General features: G+C 36.1%; 2 protein-coding genes across 9 annotated transcripts in view; one reads left to right on the forward strand and one right to left on the reverse strand.

Moving 5' to 3' along the window:
• Nup50 (nuclear pore complex protein Nup50) overlaps positions 1 to 18554 on the reverse strand; it is a 141201-nt gene extending 122647 nt beyond the window's left edge. Inside the window, exons 1-2 of one of the 7 annotated variants that reach the window (XM_090386813.1) lie at positions 18475 to 18546; positions 16878 to 17064 (exon numbers count right to left, since the gene is read on the reverse strand). The gene's annotated coding sequence lies outside the window, so the exon portion shown is untranslated. Of the gene's footprint in view, positions 1 to 16877; positions 17065 to 17938; positions 18191 to 18224; positions 18411 to 18474 lie in introns of those variants that run through there. The other 6 variants (XM_090386812.1, XM_090386814.1, XM_090386811.1 and 3 more) reach the window with 6 other exon arrangements.
• Positions 18555 to 18852: 298 nt separating this feature from the next.
• The window catches only part of LOC150077455 (PHD finger protein 21A-like), a 177478-nt gene continuing 173703 nt past the window's right edge, over positions 18853 to 22627 (forward strand). Inside the window, exons 1-3 of one of the 2 annotated variants that reach the window (XM_090386114.1) lie at positions 18853 to 18967; positions 19423 to 19455; positions 19675 to 19740. In XM_090386114.1, the coding sequence (XP_090242240.1) occupies positions 18914 to 18967; positions 19423 to 19455; positions 19675 to 19740 (153 nt within the window). In that variant the 5' untranslated portion in view covers positions 18853 to 18913. The remainder of the gene's footprint in view (positions 18968 to 19422; positions 19456 to 19674; positions 19741 to 22627) is intronic. The other variant, XM_090386115.1, reaches the window with a different exon arrangement.

The raw sequence follows: 22627 nt of genomic DNA on the forward strand, positions 1-22627 counted from the left end.
TTAAACACACATTGTTAAATTCAGTTGATGAGTATTTGGAGAAAATAACATATCTGCTAGAGTTGCCATTTCTCCAGGTTAGAATATTATTATAATATATTATTCTAACGGGTATTTGGGTTTAAGTGTATCTCCACATTTTCTAGTTATGTTATGGAATGGTACAGAAAATAAAATCTATATTCCATTTTGAGGAGACTATGACATTATTGTACAGTACAATGCATTTTTTCAGAACGTAACTTGTCACAAATAACAGTCACATTTATTTTCAAGAACACAACCAAAAATTGTCAGGTTTTAAGTCCACTTTTCAAAACATGTGTCTCTGTGTACTCGCCCCAATAGCATTTTATTTTACAGTCCAGTCGAAATGGGGAGTACTTGGGTATCCTGATGGATTGTTTAATTTTTATCTGCTATCTTGAAGCAAGATGGCACCATTCAATACAAGCACCACCTGTTTAGAATTCATGCTAGTCTCAACCAAAATTACAACATTCTTTAGGTGTTGAAACACCTAAAGAATGTTGTAATTTTAGTCGACGGATGTTTTGAACTGTTTCAAATCACCACATTTATAGGTGAATATCTTTGTAACTCTTCTGTTTACAAACCGACAAACAAAATTGATAAGATTTATGAGTGATGGTGCAAGCACATGCTGGGGGTAATTTTTATTTTCATTTGCCATCATGAAACGGATTGATGGGCATTAGTTACACGAGCCACCTGTTTAGAAACAATGTTACCGTTCATTCCAGGCAATTTTACAATTCGGAGGGGGGGGGGTACACCTGCAAGGTACACTCAAGACCTGTCATGAAACAAGATGGCCATCAGTGGAATTGCAGGTGCAATCCATTTGGAAATTTATAAATCTTGTGAGTAGTCATTAAAGCACACTGCTGTACTAGCAGAGTAACTAACAAAATTTTAATTTCTGAATTGCTACTCCCTGCTATTTTTGTTACAAAATTAGCAGAGAGTAGCTGAGCATTTATTTGTATCCAAAACAAAGCTGAAACACATGCTGCAAGTACCAGTCACAGAGAAATAAATTTTTGGAACAATGCACCAGCCAAAATTTTTTCACCCTAAACAATTTCATTTGTGTGAGTACTGAAAAACCCAGTACGACTCACTGAAAAACCCTATTCCCTCCAGTTAACATGGGTAAACTACAGCCTCAATTGAAAATTTAGAAGTTCCTCCAGTGGTTCAATGGAATTTAACAGACTTCTACAAATAAGCAACAAGTGGCAAAGCCACTATACTGTTACAAAGGACTTATAAAATGTGGTCGGAAATCAGAAATCTGTATAAGTCAATAGTTATGGCAAAATTGCAGTACATTTTATTTATAATTGAAAATTAATTTTCAATTATAAAGTAATCTAAAAAAATGTTTATTTTCCTAATAAATGCCATTCAACAAATTTATGTTTAATTAAAGAAATTGAAAACAGCACATGTCATGCAAAATCTTCACACCACGAGGATCCTATTAAGAAAAAAAAAAAAAAAACATCGCACCACATGACAACTTTTATTAGGCAGGAACAAGCTGCAACTTGGCATACCCATCTGATTTGCTCTGGTCTACGGTAACATTTCGCAATGTTTCATTACAACAATAACACAGGGGTGTTGCCAGTCTTTGTCATATGTTGTTCACAAATGAGTGCCAACCAGGCTAGCCGGGTGGGTAAAGTGCCTGCCTGGCAACTCAAAGGTTGCAGGTTCGGGTTCGAATCCGAGTACTGCAAAAAACCTTGGAAGGTGCATTATGGCCACAGAAGAGGATGCGCCAACAACTAAAAAAAATAAAAAATAAAAATAAGTGCATTTGTAAAATAGTCTAGTATTTAATGAAATGATTGCACAACTGAATTTGCATGTTCTTGGCATGTATTTGTTGTGCAACAAATAATTTGCATGTATTTCTCTTAACCTGTTTTGAGAACACATGTGTATTTAAAAAAAATAGTACCCCCATTATAATTTTAAATAATTCAAAATTGTCCACTTTTCTGATGCCATCTTATTTCCTATCTATTATGAACACAACTGTAAAAAATACATTTTTTTCAATATTAAAAAGCACATTTTCCATTACTTTCTTAAATAAAACCCCTTCTGCAAACTTTAGCCTTTCACCTCCTTATTCAGGATTTTTGAATATTATTGCCCTCATTACTTTTGACTGATGGCAAGAAAAATGTCAATACAAAGCCCCACATTTCAATAATTGTACACAAGCCACTCTTATGATAAAAAATGAGGGTATAGCAGCTGGATGCACTACCATAAAACAAAGCCACCAAACTTCATAACTGTATGAAAGAGATGCTGCTAATTTTAAATTCTTGTTTTTCAGCATGTGCATACAATTACTGAGTGGCCTAACTTGCTCTTGCTTTTCTTTCGTTCTTTTTTTTAAATACAGTAATGAGCAGAGATTAGTGTAATTTTCAATGGTGAAATCAAAGAAAACACTGTTGAAAGTTATCAGTAGTTTCAGCTGTGTGGACCAAGCACAAAATTGTTGAAATAGTTTCAGAGGCCCTGCCCACCTGGCTCTTAATAATTTACATCTGAAATGGATGTCAATATGGCAGATTGTCCAAATACTTTATCCAGTGATCTCCTAACTATTTTGATTAGTGTGTGACCTATAAATAATATTGACAAGTAAAATTCAACTTATTTCTTCAAAAAAATTACTCCCCCGCAGGTAAGATTCTAATTCTTGGCCCATGACAATGTGTGTAGGGTGCATATTAATTATAATATTACTATTCTTTAGCACCCACTCTATTCATTCAGTCAGCAGTAACTTATAATATCTTTCAATATAGCTTTTTGCCCCATTTTCTGTTACATCTCTATTGAATAGGGTAAAAATCAGTGGAGGTCCCCATGGACTAGAGATGTGCAAATGTGTCACCAATTCACAAAGGGGGATCAAAGGGTAACAAGTAATTACAGACCTGTTAGTTTAACTTCTGTTCAAGGGAAAATAATAGTGTCACTATTATATAGAAGCAATGCAGGATCATCTAGACAAGACTGCAGTTATAGTTGTTGTTGTTGTTATTTGGTTTTTAGGAGCATTAGCAACTAAGGCCATATTGCTCCGGGGATATGCGGTGGTCATTCCCTAACCTCTCAGCATCCTCCATATTTTTGTGGTCACAGGCTCGAACCCCGGTTTAATCAAGAAGTGTGTGCTATGCACTGCTGCTCCTGCCCACCTGGCTACGGAGGCACCGCAGTTGTAGTTCAGATACAGCATGGGTTTGTTAATGGGAAGTGTTGTCTGGCAAATTTGATTGGATACTATGATGTGGTCACAAAGGAACTGGATGCAAAAAATAATTTTGATATCATATACAGCAGACTCTTGATTTACCTGGACACTTCAAGACTCCAAAGTTATATAAAAAAAAAAAAAAAAATTCCACTGGAAATCATAAAATTCAAGTAATAAAAAGAACAGGTATAAACAGATGTTTTACAATTTGTAAATAAGGGACAAGAAGCGGCATTATAAATCATGACTGGGAGAAGAATGTACCTATTATCCAGCAACCCCCGCTGCCTTCACACTCACTGCACAAAAAAAAAAAAAAAAAAAAAAAAACACACCACAATAGAAAGAGAACAAATGTTTAATTTGTTTTAGAGTGTCACGTGGATTGTTGTGTTCCATTGCACCGCAATAAAACAAATTTTGTTTTGTTATTTATGTCAGGAGTATCGAAATTTTTTTTATAGTAAATATATATTTTTAAAAATCACGAAAATTATGGGTAACAAAAGAGTTGTGCTTTCAATTGAACAAAAACTTCAAATTATTCAAAAGTTTGAAAACAGCACAGTAAGCTTTTTCATTTTTTTTTTTTATCATCATATTTTTTAGGTATGTTTCTGAAATTTTTCAATTAACCGAGATTTTATTTTTACCATCTATCCCGGAAAATCTACTATACTTGGATTTCAGGAAAGCTTTTGATACTGTTGCACATGGAAGACTACTATACAAATTAGAGCAGTATGGCATTAGGGGCAAGTTGCTACAATGGATCAACAAATAGTTTTGACAGGAGATCTAAATGGACAGGTTGGATCAAAAAGGAATGATGATGTAGAATGAGAATAGACTATGAATGACAATAATGAGAGACTTATCGGTTTCTGTAAACAGTACCACCTGAAAATTCTTAACACCTTTTTCACCACAAAAACATCCATAGATATACATGGGAGTGACCGTCACTCCAGCAGAAATCAATTATAGACTTTACACTCGCCAGAAGTCAGTATGGACAACAAAAGACTGAAGGATAATGAGATGACAACTGTGGGTCAGATCATTACCTGCTGATTGTAGATATATTATTCAAATACCAGAATAAGGAGCACGTGAGACCTAATACGGTCAGTAAAGACAATAGAATAGTAAAAGAAAATATTGCTTATAAACTGGAACTACTATCTCATGACAGTATTAAAGATTTTTACCAGAAGACTACAGAACTACCTGTCTCACACTGGAGAAATAGAAGAGATGAATATCTCATATAACAGCATTAAAACTGCCATACACAAGGCTGCTAACAAAGGCACTAGGCCTAATTGATCACAAATATAAGCTTGGTTGTTTGTTTCAGGATTTATTAGGCACATTGGCAACAGTGCGTCACAAATATAAGCAACAGTATTGGTTGAATGAGGAGGTAGTGAGTTAGGTGAAAGAAAAGAAAAGAGCATATAACAAATGGTTAATGAATAAAAAAATCAAGAAAATAGAGAAGAATACAAAAGGTGCAATAGAGCAGTTAAAAAGGAAATTGCTGAATCCAAGAATGCAGCATGGGAGAAAAAATGCCAAGAAATTGACAGCTCATTAGGAGGAACACAGTCATCCGAAGCTTGAGAGCACTGAAAACAAATGAATCTCGATCAAATAAGAACTTAATAAAAATGCCAACATTGGAAAATCATTATAATAACCTCCTAGATGAAAGATCACAGTATCAAAGCATAATTACCCCTCCACCAGTAAATAATAGGGAGATAAAAATTACAAAACATCAAATCCTTGACTGTGTTCATTAATTAATTTCAAAATTAATGATGAACAAAAAATCTCCAGGCCCTCAGAACATAGTGATGGAACTAATTAAATATGGACCACCAAGTCTTTTCGATCTGATAGCACAGCTGATTAACAGATGTATACAGCTAAGGAAAACTCCAAATGAATGGAAAGTAAGTTATATTTCATCCATATATAAAAAAGGAAATAAGCTGGATCTCCCCAGATGGTATTCTCCACCTTGTCGCGATGGGGGCGGCGGCTTGCATGTCCCGATTACCCGGAGAGTTAAGTCGGCGGTAGCTTAGCTACTGGTAGGGCCTCCCAAGCCGGACAGGTCAAAGGGTAGGGGCCATACTAAGAGCGATACCCTGGCCCTCCAGGTTGGGGATTGCTGCAACAGGCTAGCTCCTCGTTCAGTGTAAAAAATACCCAAATGCTAAACGACCTACAAGTGAAAATGAAAACGGACTGCACTTTCGGAAACGGAAAAGGACTATGATTTTGGGATGCTGGAATATTCAAGGCCTTTCAACTAAAAGAAACTTTCTTCTGGATAAACTGCAAAAATTTAAGTTAGACATCGTTGTGTTATCAGAGACAAAGAAAAAGGGATGTGGAGAGGAAATAATGGGAGAATACTATCATTTTTGAAGTGGTGTCGATAAGACTGAAAGAGCAAGAACAGGAGTTTCTATTGCCGTTAAAAAGAAATTGAGACAACATCAAAAACTGGCAATTTATTAATGAAAGAATGATCTCATTGGAACTGACAATGTATGGGAGAGATGTATTTTGGGAATATATGCCCTGACTAATGACACCGCCGATACCTTGAAGGATGAATTTTGGGAGGATCTGAGAGAACTAATAGAAAAAAATCCCTAAGAACAAAGAGATATTTCTAATGGGAGATTTCAATGCAAGAGTAGGAACTGAACAAAATAACAAAGTTATTGGAAGATTTGGAGAGAAAGACAGGAATGACAACAGAGATAGACTATGCAATCTTTGTGAACAGTTCGACTTGAGAATAAACAACACATGGATATCCATAAATATACTTGTGTCACAGGAGACAAGACAAATTAGATCAGTTATAGATTACATTATTTCAAAACATTCAGGGACATATGTATTGAAAGATGTCAGAGTTTATAGAGGAGCCGAATGTGGATCTGACCATTTTCTTGTTAAAACAACACTGAGGTGGAACTGGATTAAGAAAATATGTGTGAACAACCAACAATGCAGGGAAGGAGAAATGCTACAAGTGGATCAATTTAACGTTGACCTACTCCAGGACAACAACATTAGAAACAACTTCACCCAGAGACTGGATGCTGCAATTAACATAGAGATAAAAGGTAATACTGAAGAAATCTACAAATATTTAAAAAATACTGTTAAAAAAAATAGCTCATGAAATCCTAGGCAAAAAGAAGAGTCAAGGACCAAAAAAGTAAGGGCTGTTGTAGAGGAAAAGAAACTTGCATATCAGAAATGGCTGGGCAATAGGAATGATGCATATAGGAACATTTTTTTTTTTTTTTTTTTTTATGTGAACCCCAAACACGAGAGGTATTAGAACCTATAGTACTTGGTACCGTGTTGGGTTGGAGGTTGAGAAGACAAAAGAAGATATTTGTTGACATTGGACTTGAACTTCTGTAGATTGTAATTTTCAGGAAATACGTATGAAGGAAGGTTGTTCCAGAAAACAGCAGTTGAATGAATAAATGAGGAAGATGAAAAGTTGGTTCTGTGGGTTTGAAGTTGGACCGTAAATGGATGTTGGCGGCACGTGTTCGGATTGTTTTGAAAGAGAGAGCGGGAATTATAGAAGCCAATTCAGAAGAACAGTGCCCATGGAAGTATCTGTAGAAGAGGCATGCAGCAGAAACAGTGCATCTATGAGAAAGCGAGTGGAGAGACTCTGTTAGAGATGAATCATTAATTAACCTAACTGCCCTCTTCTGAATGGAATCAAGAAGCCTGAGAGAGGTTTTGGGGGCACCACCCCAGATGTGGGAACAATATTCCATGGCAGGGTGGATTTGCGATTTATACAGAGTGAGCAGCTGTTCGGAAGAAAAGTAACGCCGAGAAAACCAAGTTTTTTAGATGCAGAGGAAGCAATATTTGTAATGTGCTTGTGCCAAGAGAGATTAGAAGTCAGGGTAATCCCCAAAAGAGATATATCATTTTGCCTAGAAATCGGAGTGTCACTAAAGATAAGCATAGGAGCAGAAGAATCCTTTTTGCGAGATAAGACAAGACTGAGTTTTAGAAGGGTTGAAATCAACTAAGTTGTCTTTGTCCCACTGGAGAATTACCTGAAGATCGGCATTTAAGGAATTCGTAGCAGATTTTCGAGAAGTTGAAGCTGATTGAGCACGACAAGGTTTCTCAAAATGGAAAGTTGAATGCAATGTGCTATTATCGGCAAAACTATGGATAGGATTTCCAGTCAATGGAAGGTCATTAATACAAGAGGAAAAGAGTGGGGGAAAGAACTGAACCTTGGGGGACACCGGCATTAGTGGAGAAGTTAGAAGACAGAGAGCCATCTACCATCACCCTCAGTGAGCGATCAGAGAGAAAACTGGATAACCAATTACTAAAACCAGTTGGCAAACCATAAGATGGAAGCTTGTTTAGAAGATCAAAGAGAGGAGATTCCAAATTGCCAAGTCTCTGACAGGGAATATCAGAACGGACATAAGCACAAGTACCACCTTTGAGGCGAAAGGAATCATACAGCGAATAATTTGGGCATCTGAGATGAGCAGTAGTTGAATCAACCGATAACTGAGATTCTGTCAGAAAAAGTACATGGGGTTTGGCAGACTGCAAGTGGAAATGGACATCGTTGAGATTAGAATTGAGACCACATATTTATGTTGAAAAGAAGAAAATAGACAACAGGTTGGTAGTAGAAGCGAAAAATGAAGAATGGGAAAGGAAATGTGCAACTATTAATAGCAAATTGGGATTCAAGCAATCAGCGGAATCGTGGAAGGTCCTTAAAACTTGAGAAAACAATAAACAATGCTGGTTTGCACTTAATACCTTTGAAAGACTGGACGGAGTACTATGAAGGACTTTTAAAAGAAGACCGGGAAGAGTTCAAGACGATAGAGGATTTTGGTGTAGAAGACTCGGGTTTAAAAGTTTCTGTCAGGGAAGTGGAACTCCTGCTAAAGGAAAGAAGGAATGGCAAATCACCTGGACCTGAAGGGGTTTACACGGAACTTCTGAAATATGGAGGAAGAGGAGTGGCTGTTCTGATACAAAAACTGTTAAATAGTATACTGAGAGGAGAAGAAATACCGAAAGGAATGATAACAGGGTATATTACATCAATTTATAAGAAGGGCGATCGGAAAAACTGTTCAAATTACAGAGGAATATGCGTCCTGAACCCGCCGTTAAAGATCCTTGGAAAATGGACTACGAACCATTTAGAAGGCCGAATCGAGGTATCAGAAGAACAAAGTGGTTTTTCAGCTGGGAGGTCATGTATAGACCATATCTCAACAGTACGACAGATCCTTGAAAAATGCCAATCAAAAGGAAAAAAAATCTTTATGATTTTCATTGACCTTGAAAAGGAATATGACAGTGTTCCAAGAAAACTCACGGGTAGCACTGAAAGAGGCAAATATTAATGGACAACTGATTAACATTATTAAGGCAATTCACAAGAATAATAGATGCAGAATTAAAGTGGGATCGGCTTTGTCACCTGAATTCCACACTTCAAAAGGTTTATTACAAGGTTGTTGCATGTCACCAACACTTTTCAAAATTTATATTGATATCTGCCTAAAATCCTGGTAAAAAAAAATGTAATAAAATGGGATTGCCGATTAATAAGAACACCTATAATCACAATTTACCTTTTGCAGACGATCAGGTGGTGATAGCACAAGACTTAGAAGATCCAAAGTATGCATGTCGTCAATTGTTCGAGGAATATAAACAATGGAGTCTAAAAAACAATTTTAGCAACACTGAAATGTTGTCTTCAGGAACAGGACACGTTCTAAATATTGCAGGTTTTAAAATCAAACAAGTCAATAAATTCAAATATTTGGGATCAATCTTACAACGTGATGGATCATCCCAAGCAGAGATCAATAAGAGAATTGCAGACGGCAGAAAGGCTATCGGCATGTTAAACTCTGTTCTGCGGAGCAAAAATATCCTAAATAAAACAAAGAAACTTATATTTCAAACAATTGTACAAAGTCTTTTATTGTATGGAGCGGAAACCTGGACATTGAATAGGCAAGCAGAAAACAAATTGCTCTCCACAGAAATGGATTTTTGGAGACGCTCAGCAGGAACTTCTAAAAGAGACAGAAAACAGAGTGAAGACATAAGGGAAAAATGGAAGTGAAAAAGACTATTATTGACACCATCAAAGAAAAGCGTCTAACATGGTATGGACATGTAAAACGGATGCATGAAAACAGATGTCCAAAGGCTATCATGGAATGGATACTTCCTGGAAGAAGGAGAAGACCTAGGAGGACATGGATGGATGGAGTATGGGAGTGCATGACAGCCCGAGGCTTAACCGACCAAGACACGCTAAACCGCACTTTATGGCGGGAAAAAATTCCTAAGAAATAACTTGTAGGCTGAGGAAACCCATTGTAAATGGAAACACTCCTCTTGAAGAAGAAGAAATAAGCTGGATCCAGAGAACTACAGAGACTTAGGTGTTAATTGCAGGATGGTATTTCTCTACTTGTTCTCAAAACCTGTGCTCCTGAACTTACTCCTATTCTTTGCCGCCTTTTTTCACTTTCTTATTCCAAAGGTGCTTTTTCTTCCGCTCGGAAATTTGCTCATATCCAGCCAGTTCCTAAAAAGGGTGACAAATCGCTCCCATTGCAATTACTTCTACTCTTTCTAAAGTAATGGAGAAATCAATTAACCGCCAACTCTTAAACTACCTAGAAACGATTGCCAGTATGGATTCCGTCAGTGTCGATGCACTGGTGATATTCTGGCTTATGTTACCCATTTATGGACTAATTCAATGGAAAGGTTCGGTGAAACACAAGTAGTTGCTCTTGACATCTCAAAGGCTTTTGATCGTGTTTGGCATAAAGGTCTTCTAAACAAGCTTCCATCTTATGGTTTGCCAACTGGTTTTAGTAATTGGTTATCCAGTTTTCTCTCTGATCGCTCACTGAGGGTGATGGTAGATGGCTCTCTGTCTTCTAACTTCTCCACTAATGCCGGTGTCCCCCAAGGTTCAGTTCTTTCCCCCACTCTTTTCCTCTTGTATATTAATGACCTTCTTCCATTGACTGGAAATCCTATCCATAGTTTTGCCGATGATAGCACATTGCATTCCACTTTCCATTTTGAGAAACCTTGTCCTGCTCAATCAGCTCCAACTTCTCGAAAATCTGCTACAAATTCCTTAAATGCCGATCTTCAGGTAATTCTCCAGTGGGGCAAAGACAACTTAGTCGATTTCAACCCTTCTAAAATTCAGTCTTGTCGTATATCTCGCAAAAAGGATTCTTCTGCTCCTATGCTTATCTTTAGTGACACTCCGATTTCTAGGCAAAATGATATATCTCTTTTGGGGATTACCCTGACTTCTAATCTCTCTTGGCACAAGCACATTACAAATATTGCTTCCTCTGCATCTAAAAAACTTGGTTTTCTCTTTCGCTCTCGGCGTTACTTATCTTCCAAACAGCTGCTCACTCTGTATAAATCGCAAATCCACCCTGCCATGAAATATTGTTCCCACATCTGGGGTGGTGCCCCCAAAACCTCTCTCAGGCTTCTTGATTCCATTCAGAAGAGGGCAGTTAGGTTAATTAATGATTCATCTCTAACAGAGTCTCTCCACTTGCTTTCTCATAGACGCACGGTTTCTGCTGCATGCCTCTTCTACAGATACTTCCATGGGCACTGTTCTTCTGAATTGGCTTCTATAATTCCCGCTCTCTCTTTCAAAACAGTCTGATCACGTGCCGCCAACATCCATTTACTGTCCAACTTCAAACCCACAGAACCAACTTTTCATCTTCCTCATTTATTCCTTCAACTGCCGTTTTCTGGAACAGCCTTCCTTCTTACATATTTCCTGAAAATTACAGTCTACAGAAGTTCAAGTCCAATGTCAACAAATATCTTCTTTCGTCTTCTCAACCTCCAACCCAAGCATGGTACTAAGTACTATAGGTTCTAATACCTCTCGTGTTTGGGGTTCACATAAAAAAAAAGTCCCGACTATACTCAAGTGTTCAGTTAAAATTACGAGAGGAGGTAAAGGATAAGATAAGTGAAGAACAAAGTGGATTTAGATCAGGTTGCTCTTGTGTGGACAATCTGTTTGTTTGACAACAGCTGGTGGAGAAAAGCAAAGAATAAAATACCTTCTTTGCCTTCGTCGATTTAGAAAAGGCTTATGACTCCATTCCAAGAAAAGAATTATGGAAAGCCCTTCAAAATATGTCACTTGATTCCCTAATCAGTTCCAAAGCTTGTGGAACTGATTAGGGAATTGTACGATAACAACGTGGCATATATTAAAGTTGGGAATACTTTATCTAACCCAATCTATCCAACAAAGGGACTGAGACAAGGACGTAACATATCACCTTTAGTGTTTAATGTTTTCTTGGAATGTGCTTTACAAGAATGGGAAAGAAGCTGTTATGGAATGGGAGTACCAATTAATTACAGATATCTTTGGAGACTAAATTTTGCCGATGATCAGCTATCATTACACAAGAAGCTTATGATCTAGAATACATGTTGAGAAAATTGAATTTTACATATGACCAATGGGGCATCTTATCAATTATACAAAGACAGCAGAACATCCTGATGAATCTAAAGTTACACAATCTGTACATCTAAAACTTGTTGACTTTTTTCAAATATCTTGGATGTAGATTAACTAAGGATTGGGAAAAGAAAAGGTTTACACAGGAATTCATTAAAGTAAGAAAATTCTCAGTGTCCTAAACTATATGGTGACAACAATATCTCCCGTAGAACTAAAAAAAACATATCGGACAGTCGTTAGTGGAATTGGTACTTTTGTGAGGTGTGGACACCAGAAGAGGTTGACAAAAAGAAGCTAGAGATGGACTACCTATGTTGGAGTGCTAGGGTTTCCAGACTAGAGAGGATAACGGATGAGGAAATAAGATGACGTATGCATGCAGATGAAGATATTATAGAATGAATAGAAAATAGGACGTTGAGATGGTTTGGACATCTGCTGCGCACGAATGAAGTGAGATGACATAAAATTATATATGAGTGGATAGCACAAGGGAAGAGAAGGCGAGGACGCCCTAGAAAAACATGGAAGGTAGGTGCACTATCAGACATGAGAAATTTGAAAGCTGAAGATGCCCACGTCTGGCAACTTTGGAAAATTGGAACGACAAGGCGGCGATATGCTGTATTAAGTCAAACATAGACAGATAGGTACTACAATGGATAAAAGGGTGGTTGAGTGGGAGAAAACAGAGTGGTAATCAATGGACACCGCTTTTTGTGGACTAATGTTATTAGTGGAGTCCCCAGAGGGTTTGGTATTGGGCACAATATTGTTTTCTGTATTTATCAATGATATTGATGAGGGTATACCACGGTTAATGTCTAAGTTTGCAGACGACATGAAAGCTGGCAGGGTTGTTAATAACAGTAATGATAGTACACTACTGCTACAGGATCTGGAAAAGTTAAGTAGATAGACTGAGAAGTGGCAACATTGACAAATGTAAAATATGGACAGCAGTCACCCCAGAGTAATGTACTAACTGTGTGGTACTACACTTTTTTTTTTTTTTTTTTTATGAGAACCCCAAACACGAGAGGTATTATAACCTATAGTACTTAGTACCATGCTTGGGTTGGAGGTTGAGAAGACGAAAGAAGATATTTGTTGATATTGAACTTTAACTTCTGTAGATTGTAATTTTCAGGAAATACGTACGAAGGAAGGTTGTTCCAGAAAAACGGCAGTTGAATGAATAAATAAAGAAGACGAAAAGTTGGTTCTGTGGGTTTGAAGTTGGACAGTAAATGGATGTTGGCTGGTGGCGGCACGTTTTCGAACTGTTTTGAAAGAGAGAGCGGGAATTATAGAAGCCAATTCAGAAGAACAGTGCCCATGGAAGTATCTGTAGAAGAGGCATGCAGCAGAAACAGTGCGTCTATGAGAAAGCGAGTGGAGAGACTCTGTTAGAGATGAATCATTAATTAACCTAACTGCCCTCTTCTGAATGGAATCAAGAAGCCTGAGAGAGGTTTTGGGGGCACCACCCCAGATGTGGGAACAATATTCCAGGGCAGGGCGGATTTGCGATTTATACAGAGTGAGCAGCTGTTTGGGAGAAAAGTAACGCAGAGAGCGAAAGAGAAAACCAAGTTTTTTAGATGCAGAGGAAGCAATATTTGTAATGTGCTTGTGCCAAGAGAGATTAGAAGTCAGGGTAATCCCCAAAAGAGATATATCATTTTGCCTAGAAATCGGGGTGTCACTAAAGATAAGCATAGGAGCAGAAGAATCCTTTTTGCGAGATATAAGACAAGATTGAGTTTTAGAAGGGTTGAAATCAACTAAGTTGTCTTTGCCCCACTGGAGAATTACCTGAAGATCGGCATTTAAGGAATTGGCAGCAGATTTTCGAGAACTTGAAGCTGATTGAGCTGGACAAGGTTTCTCAAAATGGAAAGTGGAATGCAATGTGCTATCATCGGCAAAACTATGGATAGGATTTCCAGTCAATGGAAGAAGGTCATTGATATACAAGAGGAAAAGAGTGGAGGAAAGAACTGAACCTTGGGGGACACCGGCATTAGTGGAGAAGTTAGAAGACAGAGAGCCATCTACCATCACCCTCAGTGAGCGATCAGAGAGAAAACTGGATAACCAATTACTAAAAACAGTTGGCAAACCATAAGATGGAAGCTTGTTTAGAAGACCTTTATGCCAAACACGATCAAAAGCCTTTGAGATGTCAAGAGCAACTACTTGTGTTTCACCAAACCTTTCCATTGAATTAGTCCATAAATGGGTAACATAAGCCAGAATATCACCAGTGGATCGACACTGACGGAATCCATACTGGCGATCATTGATCAGACGGAAGGTTTCTAGGTAGTTTAAGAGTTGGCAGTTAATTGATTTCTCCATTACTTTAGAAAGAGTAGAAGTAATTGCAATGGGACGATAATTGGATGGGAGGGATTTGTCACCCTTTTTAGGAACTGGCTGGATATGAGCAAATTTCCAAGCAGAAGGAAATACACCTTTGGAATAAGAAAGTGAAAAAAGGCGGCAAAGAATAGGAGTAAGTTCAGGAGCACAGGTTTTGAGAACAAGTGGAGAAATACCATCAGGACCTGGAGCTTTCTTAGCATCAAGATTCATCAAAATCCTTCTGATATCCTTTTGACGGAAGACCACAGGAGGCATTGAATGGAGCGTGTTAGGAATGGTGGGAGGTGTTTTACCAAGATCATTAATACATGAGCTCGAAGAAAAATGGGATGCTAGCAGGTCAGCTTTATCCTTGGCTGAAGTGACAACAGAACCATCTGGTTTGGACAGAGGTGGGAGCAGAGATGGGCAAAAGTTGCGGCCAATATCTTTGGCAAGAGACCAGAATGCTCGGCTACCATTAGGGCAAGAAGCAAGTTTTCTACTCTTAGCCTGTTCAAACTCTAGTTTGGACTGATTAATAACTGCTTTACAATTGTTGGGAGCTTTGGTGTAGGCAGAAAATGAAACTGAAGAATTAGAAACAAGCCAATTACGATATGCAACGTTCTTCTCTTGGACAGCCTTAGCACATTTATTGGAAAACCAAGGTTTAGATAAAGGACGAGATTTTAAAGTGGAGTGTGGGATAAAGGATTCCATTCCTGCAAGAATAATTTCACTGACACGATCTGAGCAAACGTTGACATCTGAAGTTTTGAAACAGTAATCCGAACAAGGAAAAGAAGAAAAGAAGTCTCGCAGGTCATCCCATTTTGCATTCTTGTAATGCCAAACAATACGAGGTTGGGAATAGCCATGAGATAAAGGTTCCATTGGAGAAGAGACAATCACCAAGTTGTGATCTGAAGTGCCTAAAGGACCTCTCACTTCGACCGTGTACTTAGAAGGGTTGTTTGTGAGAAAAAGATCAAGCGTATTGGCTGTATGATTAGGATTGTCCGGTATTCTTGTAGGTAAATGAACAATCTGTGCTAGGTCATTAGTAATTGCAAAAGCCTCAGCATCTCGACCTGCTGGGTCGGTGTGACTAGAAAACGGAAGCCAGCTGGAGTTGTGAACGTTAAAATCACCAAGGAACCTCACTGTTAGGAAAGTTGGATTGGAGAAAGTCAAGTTGCAAAGAGAGGAAGTCAAAGAGCTCCAAGTGATTAGTGGAGTTGGGAGAACGGTAGAGACAACAGATGAATTTGACACAATGAGGCAGAGAGATTTTAAGCCAGAGAAGATCAAAGAGAGGAGATTCCAAATTGCCAAGTCTCTGACAGGGAATATCAGAACGGACATATGCACAAGTACCACCTTTGAGGCGAAATGAATCAGACAGCAAATAATTTGGACATCTGAGATGAGCAGTAGTTGAATCAACTGATAACTGAGATTCAGTCAGAAAAAGTACATGGGGTTTGGAAGACTGCAAGTGAAAATGGACATCGTTGAGATTAGAATTGAGACCACGTATATATGTGAAATGAATTAGGAAGTCCTTGGGAGGTTTAGATCTTTTCGCAGATAAGCTTGCTCTATTGCTGTGTGGTACTACACTTAGGATGGTAAAAAATGAAAAAGACCTCGGAGTAATTGTGCAGTCAGATATGAAGTTTTCTGAACAATGCAGACAGGCTGCAAGAGCATGTCATGGGGTTTTGTTAATGATATACAGGAATTTTGCTATCAGGGAAAAGGTGATTGTCCCTCTATATAAGGCAATGATCAGGCCATGCCTTGAGTACTGTGTACTGGTCTGGAGGCTTCATTTTAGGAAGGATGTAGATAAGCTTGAGTGTGTACAGAGAAGGGCAATAAGATTGGTGAGGGGAATGAAGGAATTCTCTTACTAAGAGAGGCTTAAGTTCTGCAAATTGCAGCAGCTGGAGACTAGGCACCTGCGAGGTGATCTGATTGAGGTGTATAAGGCCTTGAATGGGATGAGCATGCCAAATTCTAATGGGATTCTTCCACTTGTTCAGATTATGACCCTAAGGGGGCATAAATTCAAATTGAGGAAAGACAGCAGTAGAATAGATAGATGTGCGGAAATTTGCCTTTAGCCAGCGGATGGTTAATTGCTCAGCAAACTTTCATCTGTTGTTGTGGAAGGTGATAATTAAATAAATTTAAGCAGGAACTGGACAAACATTTAGAGAGAATGGTTGTGCGATTTTTTTTTTTTTTTTTGGCTGAGGCAACATAAGCTCACATGGTTGCTTTCTTGCATCACATGCCACAATTACTATTACTAATGCTAAAACGGCCAGACATAACTGGCATCTATTTGTTTATGGCTAACCAGAAAATGAGAATATCTGAAAGGGAAAAGTTTAGAGATATTTTGTAATGAATTCTGCAAAATTAATCTTGAAGTTTACAAATATTTTCTATACACACATAACTTAAGACTGATGATGACAATCATATAATATATAGTTCTTTAATTAGTAATAATATAAAATTTTTATCAGCATAAACTCCCAATAACCTAAATATACTTACATTACAAAAAAAGAACAAAATGTTTGCTATGGCAAATTATTTAAACAGTTATGACCGATTGATTTGCAGCAACTATACTTGGTATTTCCTCCAAAGTCCACATTTTTATCCACCAAGTGCTTGATATTTTTAATGATGAAGGAATTATATCTCAGACGTTGATGTCATAATGGGTTTATTCTTTATCCTGAATGAAAGAGAATACTAATTAGAGTTAAAAAAAAAAAACGGAGTTCTAAATTAATTTTTGAATCTTTAGGACATTTAACAAACCAAGTAATAATAAAATACCCCTCCAACTCCGATGCTGGTTGGCTTTATTCTTTTAGAACGTGAGAATGAATTAAAATACAATTCAATTATCATAAAATTATCAACGGAGTAACATAAATGCCTAAAATTTTGATTGAAAAAAATTGGATTATGGAACAAACAGAAATGGGCACAAACATAAAGGAATTAAACAGTCCTAAGTAATGCGAAACTATTTAGCGTAAACAATTCCAATTTTTAGTATATTTACTAAAACCGATATTTCGATTATACGAATATAGTCAATAAAATTTCCAATGTTCGCTTCTGAAATTCGCAATTAGGGTTACTGTTTAGTCTTGGCGTTGTTCAACTTGATTACAGTAGTTTATGAAACTTATTCACAATTGTGCTCAACTTCACTTAGGTTTGAGATATATGAAACTAATACAACTTCCATTTTTATTTGGATACCATTATTATATTATAGTAAATATAAAAAATATAATAAAATAATTTAAAAACCCAAAGGCATCACAGATGTCTAAAGCCTTTGGTATTAAATGAAAACTTTTTGAAAGAGCTTCTTGAAACTAAGAGCCTATTCCTTGTTTCAAAATTCCAAACAACTCGAATAATTAAAAACACACTAGATTACATAAAATTCAAACATAATAGCAAAGATAAAACAGACATATTTAGGCTTAATCGTTTCACCAGTATGAAAACTATATAATCTTAGGAAAATAGTTTGAACAACTGCAATTTGTCTTATTGATAACGACCATAAATCCATTGTTGCTACTTACGGACACCTGCACGTGCAAAAATAACAACAGCAAACAATATCACTAACTAATTTGGTTACCAATGCTCGGCCCACTCTGAGCACACGACATAAATGTTGAAGTACAGAACACGATGCTTCACACAACGTGTTGTGGTTCACGAATTCTTAATTTAAGTAAGTTGAATATGTTATTTTATTCAACTTCCACAGAAGATCCAAATAATAATTTTAGTTGTAAATCTCTATTTATCACTAAAGTTGTAACTTTATTCTCAAACAGAATCGAAATAAAAAAACAAACACACAATAAGCTACTTTACGTCCCGGTGAAGTTGAAACCACCTGTCCACCCTTCCACTGGGCGCAGCCATAGTGACGTTCTACTTTTCACTTTTCCAGCGCAAAGAGAAAAGTAATTTCGGTATATATGTCTACTGTATCACAAAGACTAACAAATTTCAGCTTTAAATATACTATTATAACACCATAACATACAGCGCTCAACACAATACTATGCACAGTAAATAAGTTTCACATAAAATAGGAAGAACTCACTCTTTAGCGAAGTTCGCGGAAGAAAATAGCACTTTCTATCACACACAACAGATCTTTACCGGTAGTTTTGCGGTATCGCGAAGTTGTACAAGTAACTGGGATGAGGTGCAGCTGTCATGACCTTATCATGATTACGCCATGAAATCTAGTCCCATTTGAGTACATCCCCCACTCTAAAATGTTAATTCTGGCATTTCTTTATTGCATTCTGTGTGCTATGCATTTGATTTGCATATTTAATTACATTTCATTCCATAAGTGAAAGATTAAAAACTCATTTGAGTACATAATTTAGGTTGAGTACTATCTCCTTGCTTCGGACTGTTGAGTGTTGCACTTTCTTCTAGAGTTCGAGCGTCGCTGCTTAGCGTACTACGTCTGGTCCGTTGTGAAGTATTTGTCAATTTTATTCAAACTGGATAGCATTTATATCATTAAGATGGATTTACAGGCTCTTTCTGCTCAACTCAAGGGTGTTATACAAAACCACCAAGTAAGTGTCAATTTTTTTGCTCTCAATAAATCAACGCGATGAATCTTCTAGTACGCCTACATCAACAAAAACGAATACCTAGACTCTTCGATAGCTTCTTTGAAATGTAGTTTAACTTTAATCTGTAGAATAGTGCACTAAATTTCTTTTTACTTAAATCACAAACTTTTTGAATTTAATTTTGAAAGTTTCATTAGTTATATCCTATTATTTCCTACATGCAGTTGGTGAGTAAATGCCCAGTTCAACTTTCTCGAGTACTTGTGCGCGGATAACTTCACGAGAAAGGTTGGATTCTCCTAACCTACATAGCTTGCTTCTTTACTTACAGTAAACTGGATTAGATTAACTTGAGTTTTCTAATGAAACATGTAATTGTGGTTTTCTTTCTTTTAAGATAATACATATGTCTTATACCATGAGTGTCTTATAATACGCATGTTCTTATGTTTCAGATTGTTCTATCCAAAATGAGGAACGATCCTCAGGTAGGTTTCCACCGGTTAATGCCTGGACATTTTATTGATCGTTCATTGTGTAGGGAAGTTTTCATTTTATAGAGTCGGTATCAGAAAATGTTAGCATTGCAATATATTTGAACTTCAGTAAATATTTAAATAATATTATGTAGTGCTATATTAAGAACAGTGATTTTGATATAATCTCGTGTACTACACCGTTCTGATTGCTTGTATTTTCGTCAATAGAATTCTGCTCTTCAGAAACAACTTCATGATCTTCAAGCAGAAATTAGGGCATTAAGTGAAAAGCAAGTAAGTTGCCTGTAACACTATCATTAATCAACATTGAATATTTTTAAATTGTTTATATATGGCAGAGTTTAATAATTTAAAAAAAAAATTGTTTTATGTGAGATTCTAATAAACAAATTAGCACCTAGAACGTTTATTTTTCAAGTTAAACCTGAAACATCCACAAACTAAATTTGGCAAATTAACATATTTTAAAAGTTATTCAAATTTTATTAAGAATTATTGTCAGTTTAATATAATATTTTCTCTGATCAGCATTTCTGTTGAGTTTTACAATGCAAAAATGAGCTAATAATTGCAAAATAAAATGAGCTGATATGATGATATTTCTCTGCATACTCTTTCAAAAGTTCTGTTTAAAAAATAAACTCATTTGTGTTTAGCAGTATAATTGGGTAAATTTTTGTTTTCATTTCAGTTTACAGGTTTGTTTCCATATGTTGTCTTCCCATTTAAATCTCTGCTTCCAGTGTAGCATATTTAATATATATATATCATTAAGTTTATTATTCAGGCATTTAGAAAGCAATTCCAATACCCAAAATCAATGGTTTGGATTTGAAATCAATATTTATTTGTATATATTGTATTCGCACTGTATCATTTTTGTTTCTATTTGTTTTATTTCAGTAAAGAACTGTTTGTTCAGTATATTTCTAATTTTCTAAGAAAAAAAAAAAAGTTAAATTTGATTAGGCTTTATTGAAATCGTGTTGCTTTTATATAATCTCTTATAGTACTGATTCCATTGTTATTTTTGTCTATTATACAAGTTAGGCCATATATCAGCTTACCAAGGAATTGTTTGTACAATTTAAATCTTGAAGTCAGTTTATGCCCATGATATTTATGATTTAAATGAATTGATAAAGCTGTTTTTGGTAAACTGATATATGGCTTACCCTGTATTTAAACACTTAAATCCCTACTTATCTTGTGTAGTTATTTTATTACAAGATTAATTCCCATTAACTGTCATTGAACTTAGCTTATATGTTTAATATAAATGTATGAGCTAATATATGTAAATGATTAACCATCCTTTGTACATAACTTTATAACTGATTTTAAAAAGAGGCAAATTTCTGGTTATTTTTATCATAATTATAACTAAAGTTGTTCTGTAGGTTCTAACTCTATTAAAACAGTTTCATTCTTTGAGAATTATATGTAATAATGATTGTTTATTCTGTGTAAATTTTACACTGCATGCTTTTTCCAAATCCATAGAACTTATTATTCCTATCTATAATTATTTCCCTCAAAATTGATATTATTCCTATCACATTTCTTGTTCTTCCCTTTTCCTCTGTTCTTTCCCCAAGTTTTTGATTATTGGATCACTTTTTATATATAGAATATCAAATGGATATTGAATGCAGTTGTCCTGAAATCTTTACATTTGATTGCATTCTTTCTTTGAGAAACATCGTAATAAAAGTCATAAAATCAGATGTTTTTCATGGTCATATGTTTATATACATATTTTTGCATGCATTTGTCCTGAAATCCTTACATTTGATTGCATTTTTTTTTTTCTATTAGAATCATCATAATAATCATATAAAATCCTCTGTCTATATTGCAATCTCATAATCAGTTTTTGTGTTTTTGCTAGTTTCCTTATCCCTGCATTTTCTATCTGTTACATCTACCTTTCCCTTCTCCATATCCCTTAATGTGGTTCTTTTTTCGAATCCCAATTTTTCCTCATTCTTCAAATGTTTGCCCTTATACTTATATTCCCTACCTCCATCCACAGTTGCATTTTTATCTTGAACCATTCTTAAATTTGCTATTTAAAAACTTCACACTTCTAAACATTAAATCATACCCTCCTTTCTTTTACACACTTACTCTTTTCCCATGCTGTTTTCTTAACCATTTCTCTCTCCTTCTCTACTTATTATTATACTCTCTATATTTTCCTTTTGCCTTCTGCTTTGTTTGCATTCTTCCAGATTTGTCTTTCATCAATTTTCCTTATTTCTGTCATTACCCACAGTGTTTTTTGGCTCTAATTTCTTTTCTTATACACGTGACATTCATCAAAAGACAGGTTGGTGCTTATCCTATTAAGTTCTGATGTCCTATACACATGATACAGTTTTAATATTTTGTAAATCTATTTTTAAAAATGAAATAGTTTTTCTCCATAATATTTGTTTATCCTAGACCTGGGGTCAGCAACCTGCAGCTCGTGAGCAGCATACAGCTCTTTGAGCATGTAACTTTGGTTCTAACTTTTAGCCAACATTAAGCAAAGTTTGAAATGGAGTTAGAGGATTTAAAAATCAAGGACATGTTGAGTGCAAGACTAAAAATGTCTTGAAACTGAAATTGAGCATTTAGAGAGGCAAAAGGCTGCCCTTGCAATTATACATAAATGGATGCTGATAGATGAGTTGAAAAAGCAAGACCAAATTGTGTTCGATGTGTGGTGTAGCTTACCGGACGTGTATATAAATTTGAAAATATTTGCATTTGGACTTCTCTCAGTTTTTGGTTCAACAAATTTCTGTGGGCAAATATTTTTGAACCTGAACTATATTAAAAATAAATCAAGAAACCGTCTGAACAATGCAAGTTTCTCAGCATTCTTAAAGATGAAAATTACGGCATACTTCCCCGATGTTGAGAGACTTGCTCAAGAAGTTTGCTCAAAAGTCACATTAATTAGAAATATTATTAATAAATAATATTTCAATATATATTTTTAATAAGACACCTTCCCACTCTATTTCATTTCTTAAACTCCCCCACCTTGCTTGAGCTTGAAGTGCGGCTCTTCGGATTCTCTCTTTTTTATAATTAGATCAAAAATTGCTCTTCACTCAAAAAAGTTGCCGACCCCTGTCCTAGATGTACAACATATAGTATAGAGAAA

Source organism: Mastigoproctus giganteus, chromosome 12, assembly GCF_048544385.1.
Source record: "Mastigoproctus giganteus isolate SK-2022 chromosome 12, ASM4854438v1, whole genome shotgun sequence".
Taxonomy (NCBI): domain Eukaryota; kingdom Metazoa; phylum Arthropoda; class Arachnida; order Uropygi; family Thelyphonidae; genus Mastigoproctus; species Mastigoproctus giganteus.